Source organism: Cyprinodon tularosa, unplaced genomic scaffold, assembly GCF_016077235.1.
Source record: "Cyprinodon tularosa strain WSP-4 unplaced genomic scaffold, ASM1607723v1 ctg129, whole genome shotgun sequence".
Lineage (NCBI taxonomy): Eukaryota > Metazoa > Chordata > Actinopteri > Cyprinodontiformes > Cyprinodontidae > Cyprinodon > Cyprinodon tularosa.
Window position 1 is genome coordinate 673,421 of NW_024038103.1, and position 20,723 is coordinate 694,143.

General features: G+C 37.4%; 2 protein-coding genes across 3 annotated transcripts in view; both read right to left on the bottom strand.

Annotated features, from left to right (window-relative positions):
- On the bottom strand, positions 1-14,323 carry LOC119777910 (macrophage colony-stimulating factor 1 receptor 1-like). Of its 2 annotated transcripts, none has more exons than XM_038276919.1 (22): positions 14,146-14,323; positions 13,817-13,886; positions 12,336-12,623; positions 11,962-12,249; positions 11,744-11,880; positions 11,501-11,666; positions 11,209-11,410; positions 10,585-10,700; positions 9,671-9,782; positions 9,376-9,575; positions 9,195-9,286; positions 8,991-9,117; positions 8,462-8,566; positions 8,240-8,350; positions 7,988-8,150; positions 7,822-7,904; positions 7,636-7,733; positions 7,199-7,321; positions 4,194-4,305; positions 4,006-4,105; positions 3,020-3,131; positions 1-1,287 (listed from the first exon to the last, which is right to left on the bottom strand). In XM_038276919.1, exons 2-22 carry the CDS (start codon positions 13,869-13,871, stop codon positions 1,141-1,143), a joined length of 2,937 nt encoding a protein of 978 aa, XP_038132847.1. In that variant the 5' UTR covers positions 13,872-13,886; positions 14,146-14,323; the 3' UTR covers positions 1-1,140. The 2 variants fall into 2 exon arrangements, with proteins under 2 accessions (XP_038132847.1, XP_038132846.1); XM_038276918.1 differs by having other exon boundaries at positions 13,817-13,889; positions 14,146-14,322.
- A 2,995-nt stretch (positions 14,324-17,318) lies between these two features.
- pdgfrb (platelet-derived growth factor receptor, beta polypeptide) overlaps positions 17,319-20,723 on the bottom strand; it is a 39,185-nt gene continuing 35,780 nt past the window's right edge. Inside the window, exon 23 of the mRNA XM_038276920.1 lies at positions 17,319-19,876. Within this exon, the coding sequence (XP_038132848.1) occupies positions 19,729-19,876 (148 nt within the window). The 3' untranslated portion in view covers positions 17,319-19,728. The remainder of the gene's footprint in view (positions 19,877-20,723) is intronic.

Below are 20,723 nucleotides of genomic sequence, written 5' to 3' on the forward strand. Positions count from 1 at the left end.
TTTTATATATATATATATATTTATATATATGTACATTATGAGACATTTCACGTGTTTCGTTTCAAACACAAAATGCCGTCGCACAAATATGCAGTCTGCATTGCTCACATAGCTTATGTCATTAGGAATCATCATACATTTGGCAGTGTAGGCTTACTGCTACATTAGGAGGACATTTTCATGCAAACATTCATCTTATGCTGGAAGAGAGATGTATTTGCAACTTACAAAATGCACATAAAAAAAATGGAAAAAAGAAGTTCACATTGTCAGATATAAAAGTTTTCTCTGTTCCAAAAGAGAGCCGCAGATTTTCCTGCAGCTAAATTACGCTAAACACTGGTAAATCACTTAAAGTGAAGCGGAAAAATCACATGATTCTAACCACCAATGAGAATTGGAAGTGTGTCGCAAGGAAAACAGCCATGACAGAAGCACAGAGAAAGAAAACAGCATGTCCTGATTTTACCATGTTCAGCCAACAAGGAGGAAATACGCTTGTACTTTAACTGATAGAGGGAGATGAACAACAAACTAAAGTAGAGAAAATCCTACATCAAGCTTTTTTAGTCCAGTTTGCAATTGTATACCTGCTTCTTTTGCATATGCATGCAATGAAACAATTAAAAGGAAGTGATCCTGCTGATTTCAACCTTTACGAGAACAAGATTATCATGTGGCAGTAAAAAAAAATGTAATAAACAAAAGGCCCACTGATGAAAAAAGCTGTGGAAAAAAAAAAAACATATGTAAGACAAAAGACTGTCTAACAGTTCAGCAGGGGTGATATTTTTAATAGAATGCAGCTATGAAAGCTTGCACACTTGTTGACGTGTTTCCTCCCTTCATGTCTGCAGCTGAGGTTAGACCTGGCCGTTTCTAGTCATGATCTGCACTGAAGAGAGTCACATGTTTTATTGCAGCCGGTCGTCTGTCTGGCGGACGGCACATAGGGCACAAAATAGCTGAGAGGGTAACAGTCTGCAGGGCTGCAAAAAAAAAAAAAAAGGCCTCATCCCAAGAGTCGCAGCTGATCTTGCTTTTCCTGATTAATTTTCATTTTATTATTTACTTTTTTTTGTTTTGTTTTACTTTTTGGTGGTCAATCTTTTCACAAATGTATTGTTGTTTGAGGCAATTTCAACAAAACTGATAGTTGTTTGTCTTCATCAGAGGCTGCTCCTCTTCGCCGTGGTCACAAGACTGGTCACAAGGGCCATCATGACACTTGGGCTGGTCATACGCATCGGCCTCTGTGACCTCCTGCTGCAGATTCTGGTAGATTACCTGAGAAAGGAAGCATATAAAGCTCTTATAGGTGAGGCATCATTTATTTAACACACTTTTTTCTAATTCCTGGTTTCATCCCTGATAGAAACCTCATTATACTGTGATGTCCAGTCCAAACCAAACAGCCAATAACTTAAAGCAGACAGTGATGGAAAACTACTTATATACTAATTGTTTTCCATGGACCTAAAATTTGCAACAGAAACCCAGTAATAAGTAACGTATTCTAGTTCTAATCAGAAAATGGGTAAATTTACCAACTGTTGAACAGAGTTATACATCATCAAACTAAAATCTTGGGTCAAGGCAAGCTATTATAGATATATTTCTTATGTTCAGACACTTATAAAGGTATATATGCTATAAATGAGTAAACAATTAGCTTCCTTAAAGATTTCTTCTGGTTTCCTTTCTGTCATTTAAAGGTTTCAGATCATTAAACGAATCATCTTATTATATCAGACCAACCATAACAAATACAAAATACAATTTCTTAATTATTTTTATTAAAGGGAAAAAACAATCCAAACATACTGTCTCTATAAAAAAAAAAAAAACATAATCAACCGTTACACCTAATAACTGAAGTCCAAAGCTGCCATCAGGCATTTGTGACACCAAACAATGAGTCTCTTACATCCCTGTAAATGGGTCCAAACTACAAACACGTTGGAAAGTTTTTGAGCATGATTGGTTAGTTTAAGGTCACAGAGTCTTAAATTGAATCTGATAAAAAATACGATAGGACCGGGTGTTCTTTGGATCTTTGCCCTACAGAAAAATCAATGTTGTTTTAGTTTGAGAGCAAGAATGGATGGTATTGTTATATAAATAAATACAGATATGACTATCTGTTAGGGTTTCCTGGATCAGAGAAGAGGTCATAGACTCTAAGAAGAGTTGAAGCACTAAATCTGCTCTATAACATCAAACCTCCACCAACAGGATTAAATGTTGCTATTATTTTATTTTCCTAAAAAGATGTGTTATATTAATGATAGCTATAATAGCACACACACCTTCCAGACACTTCCATATTGGCCTTTGTTCTTATATTTATTTCCATATTGGTGTTTTTTTTCTTTTTGGTCCTGTTATCATTTTCCTAATAATCTTGGTGATAATAAATGTGAGATGGATCTTCTTTTTGTTTTAAGTCAGTATTTGTTTTTTTTCTACCTGTGAACTTGTCCATGGGTGCCACTCTATTGTCGAATGAAGTGTTGCAGTGTGACCTACCCAATGGAAGCCGAGATTTAGATGCTGTTTTTGTTTTTTAATGCCCCGTCTGTTTGGGTTGGTGGGCCGCTACAGAAAAAATTCACCATATTCGATTTTTTTTTTCTTTATTTGTGGGCAATGGGTGTATATCAAGGATCAGTTGAATCCAATATGCTTAGTAATGGCTTTGCAGACTAGTTACAGTGATCAAACCATTTTATTTCCCTTAACTTTATTTGTCTATGTGATTGTTTTAAGTTTGAAAACAAAATAAATGTGAGAATTGATGAGACACAAATTATCAGAGGTGCAAATAAACTGTTTGTTTCCCCAGCTTCACTTTAAAATGTTTTATTTTTAATTATTTTTTGTGATCGTTGGAGAGAAGGCACCGGTAACAACTAACCTGATGAATTAGGATATAGCTCAAAACTTGGAAATAAAAAAGTCTGTCTGGAGCATCACATGGTTTCCGTTTGTTCACAGATTTGATTCAACATTAACTCACCTGCCCCTGCTCAAAATGGCCGCCGAGTAGTTTTTCTATCATCTGTGAGATTTTGCTAAAGGTTGGACGCTTTGTAGGCTCCAGATTCCAGCACATTTTCATGATGGCATACCTGAAATGAACCAGGACACAAATAGGGGGTCATAGCATCCTGTCAGTGGTACGCAATAAAGCCAACTCAGGGAACAAACTAGAAGGGCAGGGTAGGTGGTGACGCAGTTTGATAAGAGAGGCTTGTTCATAAGAATCATCAACCCTTGAATCCCATTTTGAGGCCATGAAAAAGCGAGTTACACGGCTTCCTGGCTCTGGGATCATGTGGCTAACAGGCAGAACCGAGGCCTGACTCACAACAGGACAACAGATGATCAGGCCCTGACTCTGATTCAGTACCCTCAATTTCCACAGCTCAGCGATTCTGCCTCGTGTGACAGCCGTGCTAAATCGGTGCACACAGATGTTGCAGCTCCTCCAACCCCGAGACGCAGGGCAGAAAACATTTCGTTTTTCACTTCTAGACTTTGCAGTTTTAACTAACTAATGGCAGCTCTTCATCTGCTTATCTCTAAAATCAGCATCTCAGATATGAGATAGGCCTGAGGACATCAGAGTAGAGGAAAAGGCCTCTTTTTGTTTGGCTGTGATAAACACTGCTGCAGCCGGGTGCTTTATCTGTGATGCTCTACTCATCTTATAAATAATCATCAGCCAAAATATTATCAGCTTAAAGAGCCCCTTGCATGTTATTTCATAAAATATATATAAAGCACAGCAAGCTAAATGACTACAGCTCTTACATCTACATGCCGGGAGGCAAATATTAAGTCTGGGTTAATTGTAAAACCCCTGCTGATAATCACCTGATGCTCCACTAAATTTCATCTGATAATGAAGCCATGCTAGGCAGAGCTTTATGGATGGAACGTGTAAAGGAGGCACTCAGCTGGTTGCTGAGGGCAGAAGTGTAGATAAGCTGCAAAGCTTACATTTCAAGGGGAGCAAAGTCAGGCTGCGACATCTGGTAACCACGCTTCACCATCTTGTAGAACCTGGAGTCCACTGCCATGCTGGGATATGGACTCTGACCTGGAGTAAAACCAGAAAGATTATCATTGCTGCAGGTACATCATGAACTAATAGGTCAAAGCAATGAAACTGTTGAGATTATTCTTACCCAAAGAGAAAATCTCCCATAAGAGGATACCGTAGGACCAGACGTCACTCTGCACGGTATAGACACAGTCAAAGATGCTCTCTGGGGCCATCCACTTCACAGGCAGACGGGCCTTAATACACACAAAATATAATCCCTTTAAACAACTTAGAAATATTAAATAAATTCATCTTAAAAGTCAAAACAGATGTTTAAACACACTTTAGAGGGAAGGTTTTTGGGTTTGAATCAGTCAGAATTATCAAAACTTGCTTTGCTTAAGGTCGGGGTAATTTAAAAACATGGATAGTAATGTGGTGACATTCCAAAACCTCTAATTAGGAAAAATGAGGAAAAACAATCTTGAAATACTGGAAGAACATCCAACAACATCAAGCAGGGAGCGGAAACTTTGGTACTAATGATTCTTCCAATGGAAAATCTCCCCAAGAATTTAACCAAATCAGTTACAGAGATCCTTAAACACAGCAAGGTCAGTGTTCACCACAAAGCCATGATCTAGAGCCAAAAAAAAAAAAATGTCCTAAGCAAGTTAGCTTACAGAGCGACTGTCCCATCTGCCGGCAGCTTTTAAAAGAAAAATACAATTCTTAATTTAAGTTATACAGTTAAAAAAGTATGGATTTCAAAATCAAAGAAACAGATTTTTTAAGCCTCTGAATATAAAGAAGGTAAATAAATCTCACAACTTATTTTTTAATTAATTTGGGATTCAGCAATCAGAAACAATTTGGTAATCCTGCATCGAAAGGAATTAAGGATTATTAGGGAAAATAAGGGGAAATAAACTAGAGAGTGAGACAAAATTATGCATCTATTTTATAGATATGGTTTCTTTGTACCTACGTTTCTTTGTTAAATATAGATAAAACAAAATTTGTAATATTTGATCAGATTTGGTCTAAAATATCTAAAAAAACTGGAAAATTGCCTAAGTAATTTGACTTTTTAAAAAAAATTATTTTTTATCCTTGACTGGATAAAACTGAGATTTGAACATTTTTAAATCAAGCTGCTTGCCGATTCTCTCTGTAATTCATTCCGGCATCATGTTTTCTAATCTCTGGCTTAGTTTAAATCAACTTTTGCATGTCAGGGGATGTAAAAACCATTGTAGTGAAGACTAAACATTTATTTTATCAAACACTTTCCATTAGATGTCAGGCAGCTTTGGTGAGATTGTTCTTGTTTCATTTCGATGCACTTTTTGACAAACTGCTGTTAGGAATATTAAATTCTCTCGTTTGTCCTGTTTTTTCATTTGAGTTTAATCTTGCCGTTTTAGTCCACACAGCATGGAGATCAACAGACTGATCTACTGACAATGCCCTGGTGCTGTTCTGCAGACTAAAAGCTTAACTTTCAAAGTAAAAAAAATGCTTTCTGGACCCTTTTGAATTTTAACCACTTGGAAAGATGAGCATTTCTAAAGTTTAAAAATGTTAGGCAGCCTATTTGTAATAATTCACAGTTTGCTCATCATGTGAAAATGTATTTTCTCTTACATTTTTCGTTCCAAGTGAGGGTATGAGCCCTTAGAACAGCACTCTGTAGCTCAACCTCACAACTTTCTCGCTTTATGCCTTTAGACCTACTATAGAGGAATAACAGAGCCTAAAGATCCCATCTTATTTGTAATTTCTTCACTTGTCTGTTGTGTGTCAAAACCCCTGAAATGTAATCCTTGTATCCTAGAGCTTTTTCGTTATGAGTTAAGAATGAATTGGTCAATTGAAAGAAAAATCCAGTTAAAATTAAAGGAAATAAAAAAGGTGAAGACACGTTTTAAATATTACAACTTCTGCTTACTTGAAGAAGAAATTAAAAGCAAGAACAGAGGAATCAGAGGATAAGGAAAAGCCGTTATGTTCATGCATCATCATTCATGTGGCTGTCTGTTTTTGATGCTTCTAAGCAAATAATCAACATAGAAGAAAGAGATTGGTATCCACAGCTTGAAGATGTTAACTTAAGTCATCAGATCCAGTCGTTGGCATGTCTAAAATGGCTCACGGTGAGGTGATCAGAGCACAAACATGGATGTTTTCTTTGCAGCATTTGGCATTCATCAGTGGTTTTCATCAGATAATACCTAAAAACACTGTCTGACTAGAGGTCAATTTTCCTTAGTTTTTCTTTCAACAAAACATAAAACTTCAGTGGAGTTTATGGATTGTGTTGTATTTCTATTTATCTTAACCCAGCTGCATTCGGTTTTATTGATATTATTTATCTATCTTCTATCTTGTTGAATTTGTATTTATTTATTTGCAAATACATCTGGTCAAGTTTCTCTATTGCTTGTTTTAATATATTTTTATTTCATAAAATTGTGTCATTAATAAAGTTATGTCATAACTATTATTGTGTAATTAAATCAGACCTAAAACTAGATTTTAACATCAATGGACATGAATAAATTCTCTCAAGACTTTATTAAAGTTTGATTTCAGTTGTGTAATTGTGTAATAATCAAATATCCAGAGTTATTTTTGCAAATCTTAATGTCTCTTGTAAAAGGATGTATTCTGGATTTAATCCAGCAGACCATAGTTATGTCTATAATTTCTTCTGCATTTTTACTCAAACTTTTTTATCTGTCATTGCACTGCTTGACAGCTGGCAAACAAAGCAGATAAATCTTTTATGTCTTGTTTGTCTGTTCTGACATTATTCTGGCATCTAGTCTTTACCAGAAAAAAACTTGCCTGGCGCGTAGTTCAGATTGGGATTAGGGGTTGAGTTGAAAAATTAACTTAATAAACATACTATATTCTATAAAATAAAAATTTTAAAGCCAGTATAAGATTTAGCTGATGGGTTTGACCCTTTTGTTTTAGTCTGCGTCTCAAATCATACTCATTATTATTTAAACTCATAAAAGCCGTGATATCATAAGAATTCTATATGTTACTGAAGGTTACCATGCTGGGGGACTCTCATAGTGGTCTAAGCCTGCATTGATTTTTGAATCAAAGTTAGCAGTCAACTACTCAAGTTCTTACATTGCCTTTCACGACATAGTTGGAGTCATTCATGATGTCTCGGGCCAAACCAAAGTCACAAATCTTCGCCTCCCTGCGGTTGGTCAGGAGGACATTCCTCGCCGCGACATCTCTGTGGATACACTGAAGACAAAGCCACACAGTTTGTGTTTAGTTGTAAGTCTTACATCATAAAAAAAATCAGATTAGTGTGTTTCTAAATATAGAATATTTTTTAATAAAAAGCATTACACTATTATCAGTAAATATTCACAGAGGGAAATTCCCATTCTAATATCCCATGAATGATTTCCCATGCTACCTTTTATAGTGAAATGATCATTGTTGGAAATGTCTTCTACGTATGCTATCTGCTTCCCTTTCCAGGAATAGAAAAGCATTCGCTTCTAAATATTTTTATAGAAGTATTTTCTAATATAGATTTTGTATATTCTTACATTTCTAGCTGCAAGAAAATCAAGGCCTTGCGCGACTTGAAGGGAGAATCTCAGCAGGTCATCCATGTCCAGTGGCCAGTCACCAGTTTCCTCGCAGTCTAAAAATAGACAAGAAGCAGAAAAAAAGGGTAAATGAGTTATCCTATATTTTCTGGTGCATAAATCCATGATTGGCGCTGTGTGTACCTTGAGATTGTTCTGCATTAGGCAACTGACAAGGTCTCATCTCCAGGTAAGTGCTTGAGGCCACACTGGAGATCCCACTGTCACTGTTAAATGATTTATCACAATAAGTATGTTTTCCTTTTCTTATTTTTAAACCTGTGCAGATGTTCAACGTTTGATGACGAACCTTCGGATAAATTTTTTCTGAACACAAATGTTTTTATAATCGTTGCAGCTCTCGCTGATGTCGGGAATACTCATGACGAAGTTTACGAAAGTCTCAGCCTTTTGGCGTAGGAAGTTCAGCAGATCACCCAGGCTGCAGTACTCAGTGATCACAAGTACTGGTCCTGAAAAGGAAATACACTTTTAATACAATTTACACTTGATTTTGCATGGATTCAACAAAGTTTCATGAGAATTTTTCATGCCATCTGACCTCCATAAGTGCAGGCCCCGAGCAGATTGACAATGTTTTTGTGGTGCCCCAGGTGACTCAGGATCTTCAGCTCAGACATTAGAGCCTCCTTCTCATCTGAGTGTGCACAGGCTACACATACATTGCATAGGCCATAGAAAATATATGTTATTTAAGGTTTTTTTTGGGGGGGGGGGTTACTTTCAATAAAATACTATAATACAAAAAATAAAATAAAATCACCTTTTAACATTTTCACAGCCACACGTATGACATTGTCCTCCTCTCCCAGACCATAAGCAGTTGCTTCAACAACTTTTCCAAATGCACCTGCACCTAAAATCTTTCCTGTCAGGAGACAAAGCATATGGGGAAAAATATTTTAGTGCTTTTTGTTGTGTTGATCAGGGAATTGTCTTTATCTTTAGCCAGCCCTTTGCTTTAGGCTAAGCTGGAACGGGCAGGAGTTTAATTCTTTAGTATCACTCCCTTTTAATCCCTTTTACATTGTAAAATTAAAATAAATTGGAATATATGTATAGAGTGTTTGAAACTGACTATAATTAGATTGGATAGGAACGAACTGGATTAATCTAAATTAACGTAACTCTGATTTGATTTCCATATAAAATAAATATCTAAAGTGCTTTAAAAGATGATACTTGGTCTATTTTTTTCTAGATACTCTTAATAAAATTCTAATTGATTTCAGTTAAATGATAATCAATAAGAAATTAGAAGACTGTTCTTATTTAAAGATCATGTTTATAACCTAGTTTGAGCTTGTCTCTTGGGAACTCCAACTTCTCGTTGTACGGCAGCTGCGTGGGATCGATGAAAGTGTAGTTGTTGCCATCCCTCGCCTCAATGATCTTCCAACGGATTTCATAACGAGGTTTCTGTAAATAAAAATCAGAAAACAGCTCTTCTTGTAGTCCTTCAAATAGTTTTCAGTATTTACGTGAATTTTATTTACCTGCTTGTATTTGTAAAGCAGAATAACCAGCAGCAGCAGGAGGATTGCCAGAATGCCTGCCGCTCCACTCAGGGTGGTGGTGAAGAGCTTGTCTGTCAGATCAGAGGACAATATATATTAATCCTTAAGTGTTGTAACAGGCATGGTGGAAAACTGTGATTGCATTTGTTAAGATCCTCACCAGAAACTTCCATGGCGAGTGTATCTCGACTCACACCAACAAGATTGAAGGCTACGCACTCCACAGTCATCCTCTGGCTGGAAGGTCCAACCGTAAGGACACTCTCCACCTCCACAGCGCCGTACTCTTCTCTCTGGACTTCCACAGTGGGAGCCTTGAGAGGGATGGCCAACTGCAACCCTGAGGTGTTTTCATTGCACCTTAACCAGTCAGAGAAAGATAATAATCTTAATGTCTAATTTTCTGGGTGAATTGAGTGCAAGCTTAACAGACATTACATTCAGGTTTTACTCACGTGGGTCGTATTCCCACACACTGATACCAGATAATCCTTGGAGCCGGATAGCCAAATGAGGTGCAAGTCAGAGTGGTTACATTTTCCCATCTAACAACCGCGTTAGGTCGCTCTAGCAGTGATTAAACAGAGATAAATAAACATGATTTTGATAAATTGAGAATTGATAAAAGGTACTTTAATGAAACAAAACCTAGGATCTCACAAAAACTGGCCAATGTTTTTTGAAGCATTAGAGCCATGATGCCTTTCTTCAAAAAGATAATTGGCTCCAACCCTGGTCAGAGCTCTTGATGGATAGAATTAAAATGTTCTCTCCACGCTTGGATGCATGACTCTTTCAAGTTAAAATCAGTATCTCTGACTCTTCAAAAAACATGGCAATTGCTAAATGGTTTCTCTGAACTGCTCTTACATGAGAGTATAATTGCATGGTTGTTTGTCCAGTTTGTCTCTGTGCTCGTTTATGATAAACTTGCAAACTATCCAGGGTGTTCCCTGCCTTTGCCACTAGCAGATTCTTATCCTGCAAGGATAACTGTTTGTATAGAGGTTGTATGGCTGAACCTAAGATTCTAGGGTGAGATCGCTGTATCATTCTTATGATCATTCTTAAGAAAAAAATATGCAGCACATATATAAATAGCATGTATTTATATTTCTTGTTATTTATAAAAGTCTTGGGGGTGTCTGTGCTTTGTCTTCTGTCTAGACTTTTTTAGACGTTTTGCTGAAAGATATCTTTTGAAAGGTATCAAAAACCCTGGGAATCTCCTTAAGGTATGTTAAAGAAATATAATAAATCTCTATTGACATTAGCAGGGCTCAGTAGCTTTAACATCTCTCCAACAGTCAAGGTAAAATACATCCCTTTATTAATTCAAGAAAAAGACAGATGAGTTTGTCTGACTTACGATACATTTGGACTTGAAATGAGATGGATGCATTGGTTGAATTACTCCTTGCATAGAAAGTATATTGGCCCTGCTCCTGTATGTTCATTCTTTTCAGCTGCAGGGTTGCATGGTATCTAATAACGGACAAAAAAACAGATTTTATAACTCAGAACAAAGAAATATTTATGGAGCAAGTAAGAAGAAGTGACTAATTCTGTGGTTTGTATTCAGACAGTTTCTATGTATCACTCCTAAGTCCAAACTTAAAAACAGGACATTGCTCTTCCCTTTAGCAGTTTTTTTGACCTGAGCGGAGATGTGATGACCTTCATGTTCCCTGTCAAATTTACAAAAATGCAGTGACAGCATTTCAGAACAACTTCCTCTTCTGCACTACAATCTAGCAGAAGTTAGACCTACAGAGTATTGATCTCAGTGCTCCCCACCACTAGTTAGAACTGAAGAAGCCTCTTGGATGAGAGGTCGAAACATCTTCTAGCAAACTTCATGTCCAGTTGCCTAAACTGATCTTTTATAAGCTTGACCATGATCTGGATGTCTGAGAACCTTCACAGATATGTTACAATCTAGCAGCTGGATGATGCTGTCTTTTACATGCAGGGCTTACAAAACAAACTGTACCTGTTGTTGTATCGGATGAACTTGTGCTCCTGTGAGGATTTGTTCGGAGGTGTTGGAGTCAGCCATCTATGCTCCGTGATATGAGGGTAGGCTTCAATGAGCAAGCTGAGCTCCAAGTCCTCTCCCTCGTTGACCACAACAGAAAGACCCTTTGGGGCCAGTTTGGGTGAGAGTTGGGGAAGCAACCTGATGTAGGGCTTGTCTGTTTGACATATGAAAAGTTCAGAAAAGTCACAACACTTTATGTATGTCAAAGTTTAATCATAGAAGATGTAACTAGTTTGTTTCTTACCCACAACCAGCAGGTAAGTAGTCGTACTGTTCACTCCGGCTTCATTTGTACCAATGCAGGAGATGTTTCCTGTGTCTGCGAGGTCAACCGCAGGGATCGTAAGGATGCTCTGGATATCCAAACGATTCTCTCCATTGGAGCGAACAGTCTCCTCTATTGTTGGGTTCTGTGATGAGAGATAAATACTGAGCCAAAGTCTGGATTAATGCTACAGACAAGTCTTCAAGAAAGACTCTCACTGACCGATTTGGTGGTATATTTCCACGTGACGTTGTAGTTAAAGTTTGGATTGTGTGTCGTGCAGCGAATCTTAATTTCTTCCCCAACTATTCGTATATATTCATCAGTCTCCAAGAAGACATATGGAGGAAAGCGCAGCTCTAGAGCAAGAAGAAAATATTTGGCTATTTGATATTTAAAAGTTTTTGGTGTATCAGTTTTGTATGGCAAAGTGATCTTACTCTGAATGACGTTGATGGAAAAGGCCCTAGAGGTTCTTTCCTGTCCATTGACTTTAGCCGTACAAACGTAATCGGCATTGAAGCTTGGGTGGAGGTTGTGGATTAAGATGCCACGGTGCCTGTCCACAGTGAAGTTCATTCCCGGTGGCACGGACGTGCCGTTGTCCATGCGAAGGCCCAAATCAGTGGCTGAGGGGTCTGTTAGCAGGCAGGGTAGCAGGAAGTTCTCACCCTCCTTCCTTACCACACGGAGAGATGTGCTACTGGTCCAAAACACTCGCAGGGGGTCTAAAATGGACATAATAATGTGAGAAATTATCCTAGATAATCACTAAATAGTTAGCATAAAACACACCTTAACTGATCCTACTCACCTTTTACATATACATGCAATGAGGAGGCCAGATCACTGGATTTGGGTCCGGCAGTGTAGAAGCACTTGTATGTTCCGGTGAATTCTGCCGAAGGCCGTTCCACCCTGAAGATGCGGACGTTCCCACTGCTTCTAGACATAAAGCGCCTGTGTTTGGCAAGCCTGGGTTGCCAGCTCACAGGACCGTTGCCCTCACACCTCAGATCCAGAGGCCTGCCAACCCTAACCACCGCCTCAGGGTTTGTCACCACCTTGGAATTGACTTTGATTATTGGACGCCTCCATTCCACTGTTTTAGAAAAAGAAAACATATATTTCTTCAGATCAATCAAGATTTAGTATGTGTTTTAGTCTGTTAATCCATATGTCTGATAAATGAGTCAGACTTATTTTGGAAGTTATATCTCCTTTTTGCTAAATTCTCACTTCTGCTTTTCATAAAAATATCAAAACTGATTCCAGGCCTCTTGCTGTTGTATTGATGTATATATCCTTAAGACAAAAAAGAGTACAAGGAACAACTTTAAGGAATTCAGACATAAAAAGTGTAATAGTGATACTCTGAGGTTTTTGAATGTCTCACTGTTAAAAGTGAGCCATCACAAATAAACAGTATTTATCGTGAAGATCAGTCATTTATTCTATGGCTTTAGTGTAACCTCTATCAGATATCAACAGGTGAGTATTATGGCTGTAAGTGATTCTGTCACTGTTTTTCTCACTCTGTTATCTGTCTTTTTATTTTCAGTATCGCTTCCAAATTTCCTTTTAGAACCCTCTTATGAATCTCAAAGGAGAACTGAGATTCCAGGTTCAGCATTTTCTCTTTTCACCACAATATTTCTCACAGTAACTGGGATTTAGACGTTGTTTAACGCCAATCAGCAGTTCCTTGCTTAACCTCCGTGTGTTTGCAATCAGCTGCCTCTCTGGTCCCATCTGTCTTTTGTTCAAGTGAGTGAACTTTTTTATCCAAGCTGAAAATAACCCCAATTAGATCTCATAAAGTGGCAAAAGAGCAAGCAAAACTAATCCATTCCGCCTCCAATCAGACCAAAATTAGATGATTTCGCATGTTTAAATTTAAGCACTTTAAAGACACAAAATAATAGCTAGTGGGTGATAATCATTTATCCCAGTCAAAGCTGTTTTCAAATTCAGCAGGAAAAAAAGAGAGAAACAATTTGAAGAATGACCCCACAAACAACTCATGATGTTCTTGTTGATTGTTCTGCTCATTAGACTCAGTATTGTGCACCAACTCGGCAAGCCACTAATGAATGCAGTAAAATGTTCTCATGGAAAATACTTTATTTATGCATTTAACAAAATATCATATGAAACCATTCTTTTTTTTTTAGTTTATTAAGATCTTCCTTATCTTAAGAATGTAATACACACCTCACGCTTCAGGAACAGGAATTAAACTAGGAGAGCAAAAAAGATCAAAGATTTATCTTTGCAGGGTTTGCTTTGTCTTACCTGAAGCTGCAGAGGCCACAAGTGCCAGCAGCAGTGTGAGGAAGGACTCCATCATGGATAAACTCCAGACCTGCTGATTAAAAACAAATACTAGCTTCTAAGCACTTTGTATTTAATCTGTTGTGTTTTAAAATCTGTTGTGTTTTAGAGAAAGACAGAGAAATGGAAAACTGTCTCAGGAAGTTTTGTTATGTCTGCATCCCTTCTTTTACTTCTCTATCCTAACCACTGAGAGAAGTTTAAATTTGTGAGAAAGACTTTTATTGCCAATTATTAGCCAACAAAAAAGAAGCAAATCTTCCATCATAGAATGATAAATTATGTCTCACCTCTAGTTGTCTTCAGCTTAAAATAGAGATGCAAAAACGTCCCTGGGATTCTGAAGTTCCCACCATCCAAATGTGGACACAAAACTCCCTTCTTCCCTCTCTGTTTGTCCGTGTCCTTATTACTCCCTTGTTCTTGTTTACAGTCAGACAGCAAACATCAGTGAGTGAGGGCTGAAGGGTGGAGAGAACTGTGCATGTGTCAAGGAGGAGGCGGTTCAACTTAGCCTGCTTGACAACTTAATGAGGCATTTCAAATTTAGAGGTGGGATCTCTATCTGTGCTGACCTGTGGCTTTAAGGCTTTTTTTGGGAATTGATATTAGAAGAGGGGGATAGTGATGGATTGGTGACATAAAAGTATAAAAAACAAACAAAACTGATCTCCTTAGAAAATTTTATTCAGTTTATTCCATCTGCTTTGTACCAATTCACAATATGGGTCATTATAAGGTATGCTGAAGTGTGAATGAAACTCAAACTGTGGTTAAAGTAAACTAGTTTATTCCAACCTACTGTTGGACTCATATAATTTACACAATTTAAATAAATTTTACCTGTCAAACTAAAATTAAAAATTTTTCCCTTCAGTCATCTGCTGGATGTTGATGGGGGTGATAACGAAACCCAGACATCTGTCTCATCAGCGGGTATTTGAATAGAACGATCAAAAGCCTAAAAAATCTCATATGTCTCCTTCTTGATAAAGTAAACAATAAATTTACAGAATACCATCTCAGTACAATTTACAAAGACAGTTTGATATTTTACCGATTGGTTGAATGTTTTCTACTAAAGAAAATCTTTGCATTGAATCATTGACTTTGCATAATCAGCTCCTTCTGGATGAGCCAGTAGCGACGGTGAACATTTGTTTGCTTGGTGTTGTTGACTCTGAACCAATCCCTCAGGTAAGTGAAAGGTCAGGCCCTGAACAAGAGGACCCATGGCGGAGAGAAAGTAGGGATTAACAAAGTGTTTATTTATGATGTGTAATGGAAAATAGCAACAACGTCTAAAGCAGGAAACTCTGCAGGAGGAGAACACTGGTTAGTGACCACCTCTATGTGGCGGGTAATGATAATAAACATGTGAGTCACTAACCTGGTCTTATAGTTCAGTACGAGCCTAGAGGAAGAGGTTGGTTCCAAGCGGTCGGCTGCCAAAAAAATGCAGCAGGTGCCGCCCAGAAAGTCCTAGACGCTGAAGTCTCGGAGGTCGGAGGACAGGCAGGAGAGCAGAATCGAGCAGACAAGGAAGGCAGGATAATCCAGAGGGCGAAGCCAAGGACAGTGTTAAGTACATGCTCAGGAGTCAGGGCTAGAAAATCAGAGATCTAAAGAGATACCAAAGGGGAATCCAGGACGGTGTCAGGAATCTCTTCCAGGGTCGATAAACAGGCAGAATCCAGCAGGAGTCCAAAGACAGGTCAGACAAACAGATCAGGGAGCGGGGAGAATCAGAGGTTCAGAGGTAGAACGGGTAAGGATCAGGCCATCAGAAACAACTAGATATGCTCGAAAACTCTCGCTAAGGGCTCGAACGATCAAGCACTGATGATTGGTTGAAAGCTGGTTAAATAGAGGCTGGAGCAGTTGGATCAGATGAGAGGTAATGAAAACTGGGCAGGGATAAGCAGGAGAGTGAAATGAGTAATCAAACCAGTCATCAGCGCCAAGATGAAAACACTGTGGCCACTAGAAAGTACAAATAAATTAAAATCATATCAATTGAAAACATAAACAGAATAATGGAAATATGGTAACAACTTCAAACAACCTGTACTTTGTACCAAGAACATGGACAAAACTTTTGCCCTGTTTATATAAGGTTGATAATAGCCTTTAAAGCATCACCAGAACCCCTACACCTGAAGCAGCCCAACATACAATGCTTCAGGGGACATGGCTGTTAAGTCTTCTCCAAATCCATAAAATACATGTAAACCAGAGAAACAAGCCTACCTGACCCTCGCTTACAGGAAAAAACACAAATTCAATGTGTTCGCATGGATTTTCCATCTTTTAGATGAAACTCCCATGAATTTCACATTTGATATCCATTTTCCACATGTGGGTCACATTCTCCTCATATGATCAAGCATTTTCTTCATGTAATCCATGTTCCATTCAACTTTTAATTTAGAACTTGTGATCGTATATTTTTCACATGTGGAACACATAATAAGCTTTTTCTTCCATGCGAATTCCATTAGATTGTGCTCTCCTTTTTACAGTACATTTGTTGAAAAGCCAACATATTTGTGTTTATGTTTTATGTTTATTCCTACACAATTGTATGTTTTTTTTACGTTAAAGGGGAACACTGTTTTTTTACATTGGGCCCTTGATTTTACGTTATTACATCATATTCTACTCACCCATATTAGTTTTGTGTTATTTGGAGCTGTTCTGAAGATATTCGGTTTTGTAATATCCAAGTAAGTCTTCCTAGTCTTCCTATGGGCAACAAGTTGAAGGCACAAACTAAACTGTTCGCAATTTATTCCTTATGGTACGTCAGCATTCATAACATGTAGGCGAATCACTTTCCCCCACACATCCGCGGTTATATTTTTTTAAAACAAAGCGGAGTGTATATGATGTCATCCGCGCGCCGGACTGGAGTTGTGACAGGAAGCCCGGGCCACAGGCGGCTACGCTCTACTCCTTATATTCATTCGGTTAGCTAATCTGAATCGTTCCATTCCATTTCGAGAGCGAGATCATCTGTTGTAGTAGCAATAGACATCTTTCAGGCATGTGAGTAAAACTAGCAGCAGTTCAGCGGAGAGGATGAATGAACGGTAGCTAGCGTGGCTTGATCTCTCTATTGACTTTGCCCTGTTGATTATCTTGCCTTCCTTCGTCAGCTTGGATCTGATCTCCTGTCAGCTCTGCACCCTTCTAGGCTCTCTCCTGAATTCTGAGTTCTACTTTCTGAGCCATTACATTTAGCATTCAATAACAAGAAACAAAAAAAGACACAAAAGTAATCCTAAACACTAAATCTCTTAACATTCTATGGAAATGAACTGATCCGGAATTTTAAGAAATTGCAAAAATGGAGTGGACAGAATACCAGATATTGTTTAGAAAACCAGCTTGATTTACAGTGTTCTTTTGACCATTGACAAATGCTGTTAACTTCCCATTAAAGACTCCAGAAAATCAAAAATATTGTGCTATTACTGATTTATTGACACATTTACAGCATAAAAAAACAACACATATAAAAATACATTTATAAAAGTTAACAAGAGCTTTGGTACCATATAGCTTGTGGCAGAGTGATTGTGTGCCTTTTGCACTGTCAGGAAATAAGGAGGTGTTCTTTTTAAAGGCCATGTAAAGTACAGAGTTATAAAACTATAAAAGAAAAGTGACACAAAGCAACAAGATACACTTGGTTTACATGTGCACATTGGTTTGTCATCTAATGGTTTCTACTCACCAGTGTATAAATGCCATCCTTTTATGACACACACAAAAAAATAGGGCATGAAAAAATATTTTATCCCTTTTTCCACCTTCTGTATAATCCACAAAGAAGCACAAAAAAAAAAATGAAAATAAAAATAAAAGACCCCTAAGAACCTGGTTGCATAGGTGTTGCATTACTTTGAGTATCTTCTGATTTTATGCCAGTATGGAGTCTTCTTTGTTAGTCATCGTCACACATCCTTAATTTGTAGTTTTTATTTTTAAAGTCTCTCTGCATTTTTCTATTTTTTTATTACCATCTAGCAAGGATTTATGATGGGAAATAAAATCTCTGTTTAGAACTTTTTAAGATGTTATATTTGAACTGAAAAACTTTGCTTCAAGAAATGTAATCGCAGCACATAATGCTGCCACCACTATGTTTTATAGTGTGCATGATGTTCATCAATTTTCTTGCTTGTTTGTTTTCTTTTGTGAAAAGACACTTACTTTATGTAATTGTGACCAGAAGGTTAGGTTGGGTTTCAAGAAGCCATCAGTAAATCTAGAGCAAGGCTTTGGGAAATTCTAGTCAGGTTAATGTGTTTTCATTTTGAAGTAAAAAAGGCCTTATCTCAAACTACTTCAAAGTCATTATATGGAGACATATAGAGAATACAGCAGAGTTTTCACATGTTAAAAGCAACCAGTGCTTACTTGAAATACATGTTCTTCTCTCTTGTTTGCCTCCATGACCAGTCTCTGTGCCTTTTATTCTAATTATAGGATATCTCCTAGATTTCTCCTGAAATGACTTTTTATAAAGAGATAAATTTAATTGTTTGTATCCTTTCTCTAAATTAAAGCATGCAAACTCGCAAACTGCACTGGGAGAGCTCAACTCTATGAAAAATGGCCGGGATGAATCCCTGAAGCTGGACGGCTCAAATTGAAAACAAATAAACATGTCTCCAGAGTTTAAATGTGCTTAAGTTTATGCAACCAGATCATTAAGTCTTTTATTCTTTTATTTCCTTTTCCTCTTGTTTTCTAGTTGAATAATGGATATTTTTCAATAATAAGCTGAAAAAAGCTCTAAAGTTCTTTATTAATCTGGTATTTTAAGAATATAATACACTATATCCACCATACATTAAAGCAACCCTCTATGAAAGCTATAACTAAAAAGTCAGTACAATGACTCTCATGTGTGCCACCTTGTGCTAAGGCAGTGAAATGCTGCTGGAGTGTTTCCCTGTTTTTACTGATATCAGATTGGATTTAGATCAATCTAATAATCCCAGATTATGCTGTAGTGGCTCTTTCTAACATTCACAGAGTCATTTTATATCGTTGATACAAATATCCTAATTTTCTCTAAATAAAGTGCAAATCTGTTACAAAACTATAAAATGAGCCAAAAAAATGACAAAGAAATCTCAGGTAAAGATAAAATCTCAGGCATAAAAATACACTAAATACCAAAGTAAAAGGACAAAAAACAGATTTCACTTTCATACAGTGCACCAAGGTTTCTGCATTTCACATCCTATGAATTAAACTTTACAAACAAAATGAATAAGGCTCCTGATATTACCTAATATAAGAAAAAGGATACAGATAAAAGTGTTATTTGATAAAAACCTGTCTATATCTGATCATATTTTAGAATTAGTGTTAATCACTGCTGAGAGACATTGCTCTGTTTTAGACAGGTTGTCTTTCTTTGACATTGTCGTTCATCAGTTTTCTATGGGAAACCTAAAAAATGCTTCTTAAAAATTACATATATCCTCAAACATAGTCAAAGAGACAAGTTACGGTGATAATAAAACACATTCTGATCTTCCTAAGGCCTTTTAGCTATCTGACAGAGCTGGGAGCTACAGTAAACACCATCACTACTTTGGTTAAACTGATTGTGTAGGAATGTGACTTCATTCATTGTCTGGCAAACCTCCAAAACAGAGAGAAAGATTGTACCATATTTGTTATGACTGTATAGAGAATGGAAAAGTTCTCAAATGAGGAATCACTTTTTGAGAGCTCAGTGAATCTACAGAGATTACTTCTCAGTCAGTCTCTTTGCTACATTTCAGTTTTAGTCGGGTTTCTTCTCAGCCTACAGAAAGAGGCTCTGTTTTCCTCGGTGTTCCAATCAGGAGCTACAGGAAACTGTCTTCTACCTCAGGCGTCCCATTGGAGCCCAGCAGAGCGTCTCTCTCACTGGTGTCCTCCACCCTGTCCTCCTCTGGAAGTGTTTCAGCCGTGTCCTGAGACGTGGAGTCGGCTTCTTCTTCCAGAACCAAAGAGCTGAAAGAAAAATTATTTCAATGACTTTATAGAAGTGTGCATTTCTCTTGGAAAACATTTTATTTTTATTTTTTTCAATCCACCCTTTTAAACTCTAAATCAGAATGTTCTTCATGGGGCTAGCTGGAATAAACCAATTAAAAGACAAGGGAGTCCAGTGCTAAAATTTGGCAACTGTATCTAACATCGTCAGTAGCAAAATGTGTAATTAGAATTAATTAAGACTTTAGACATTTATCCGACCACAGGAAGTGATAAGATTTTCTGAGTCAACATACGGAAAAACACAAGCATTCCCACAGATTTGCGAAAATGAGGAAGCAAAGGATCATGTCTGTCTCCAAACTAATTCATTTAGCCTGTAAACACATATTTTACTCAGAAATATCTTTTCTGTTTGCACATTAGACTTTTCTACTTTAATTCATAGAGCAGACAGTTTCCTGTTAATTCTGTTTAATTAACAAGAAACATTTTGACTTAATTCTGTCATATCAAACTAATCCAGGCTGTATTAAAAATACAGCCTTAGACCAAATCTTTGTCTGTGTTTTTTCCAGTTATGAGGCCCACAGCCTTAAACCCAAACCACACAGTTGATGGTAGATCTCATGATCCATTTTATAAGCAAAGTAAATTCCAAATAATTCAAAACTGAAAACATGTTCAGACCTACATCTTTGTTTAAATATCTCTGTTTAGGTTCTCCAGTTGAAATTCATAATAAGATATGACAGCCACTGTATTTAAAGGGGAAATTACAGACCAGCGTAAATCTGTGTGGCTAAAAAATGTATTTGTCATGTAAAGCCGTTGCTTGGCTCCGTGTTTGTACAAGCTGTAAAAA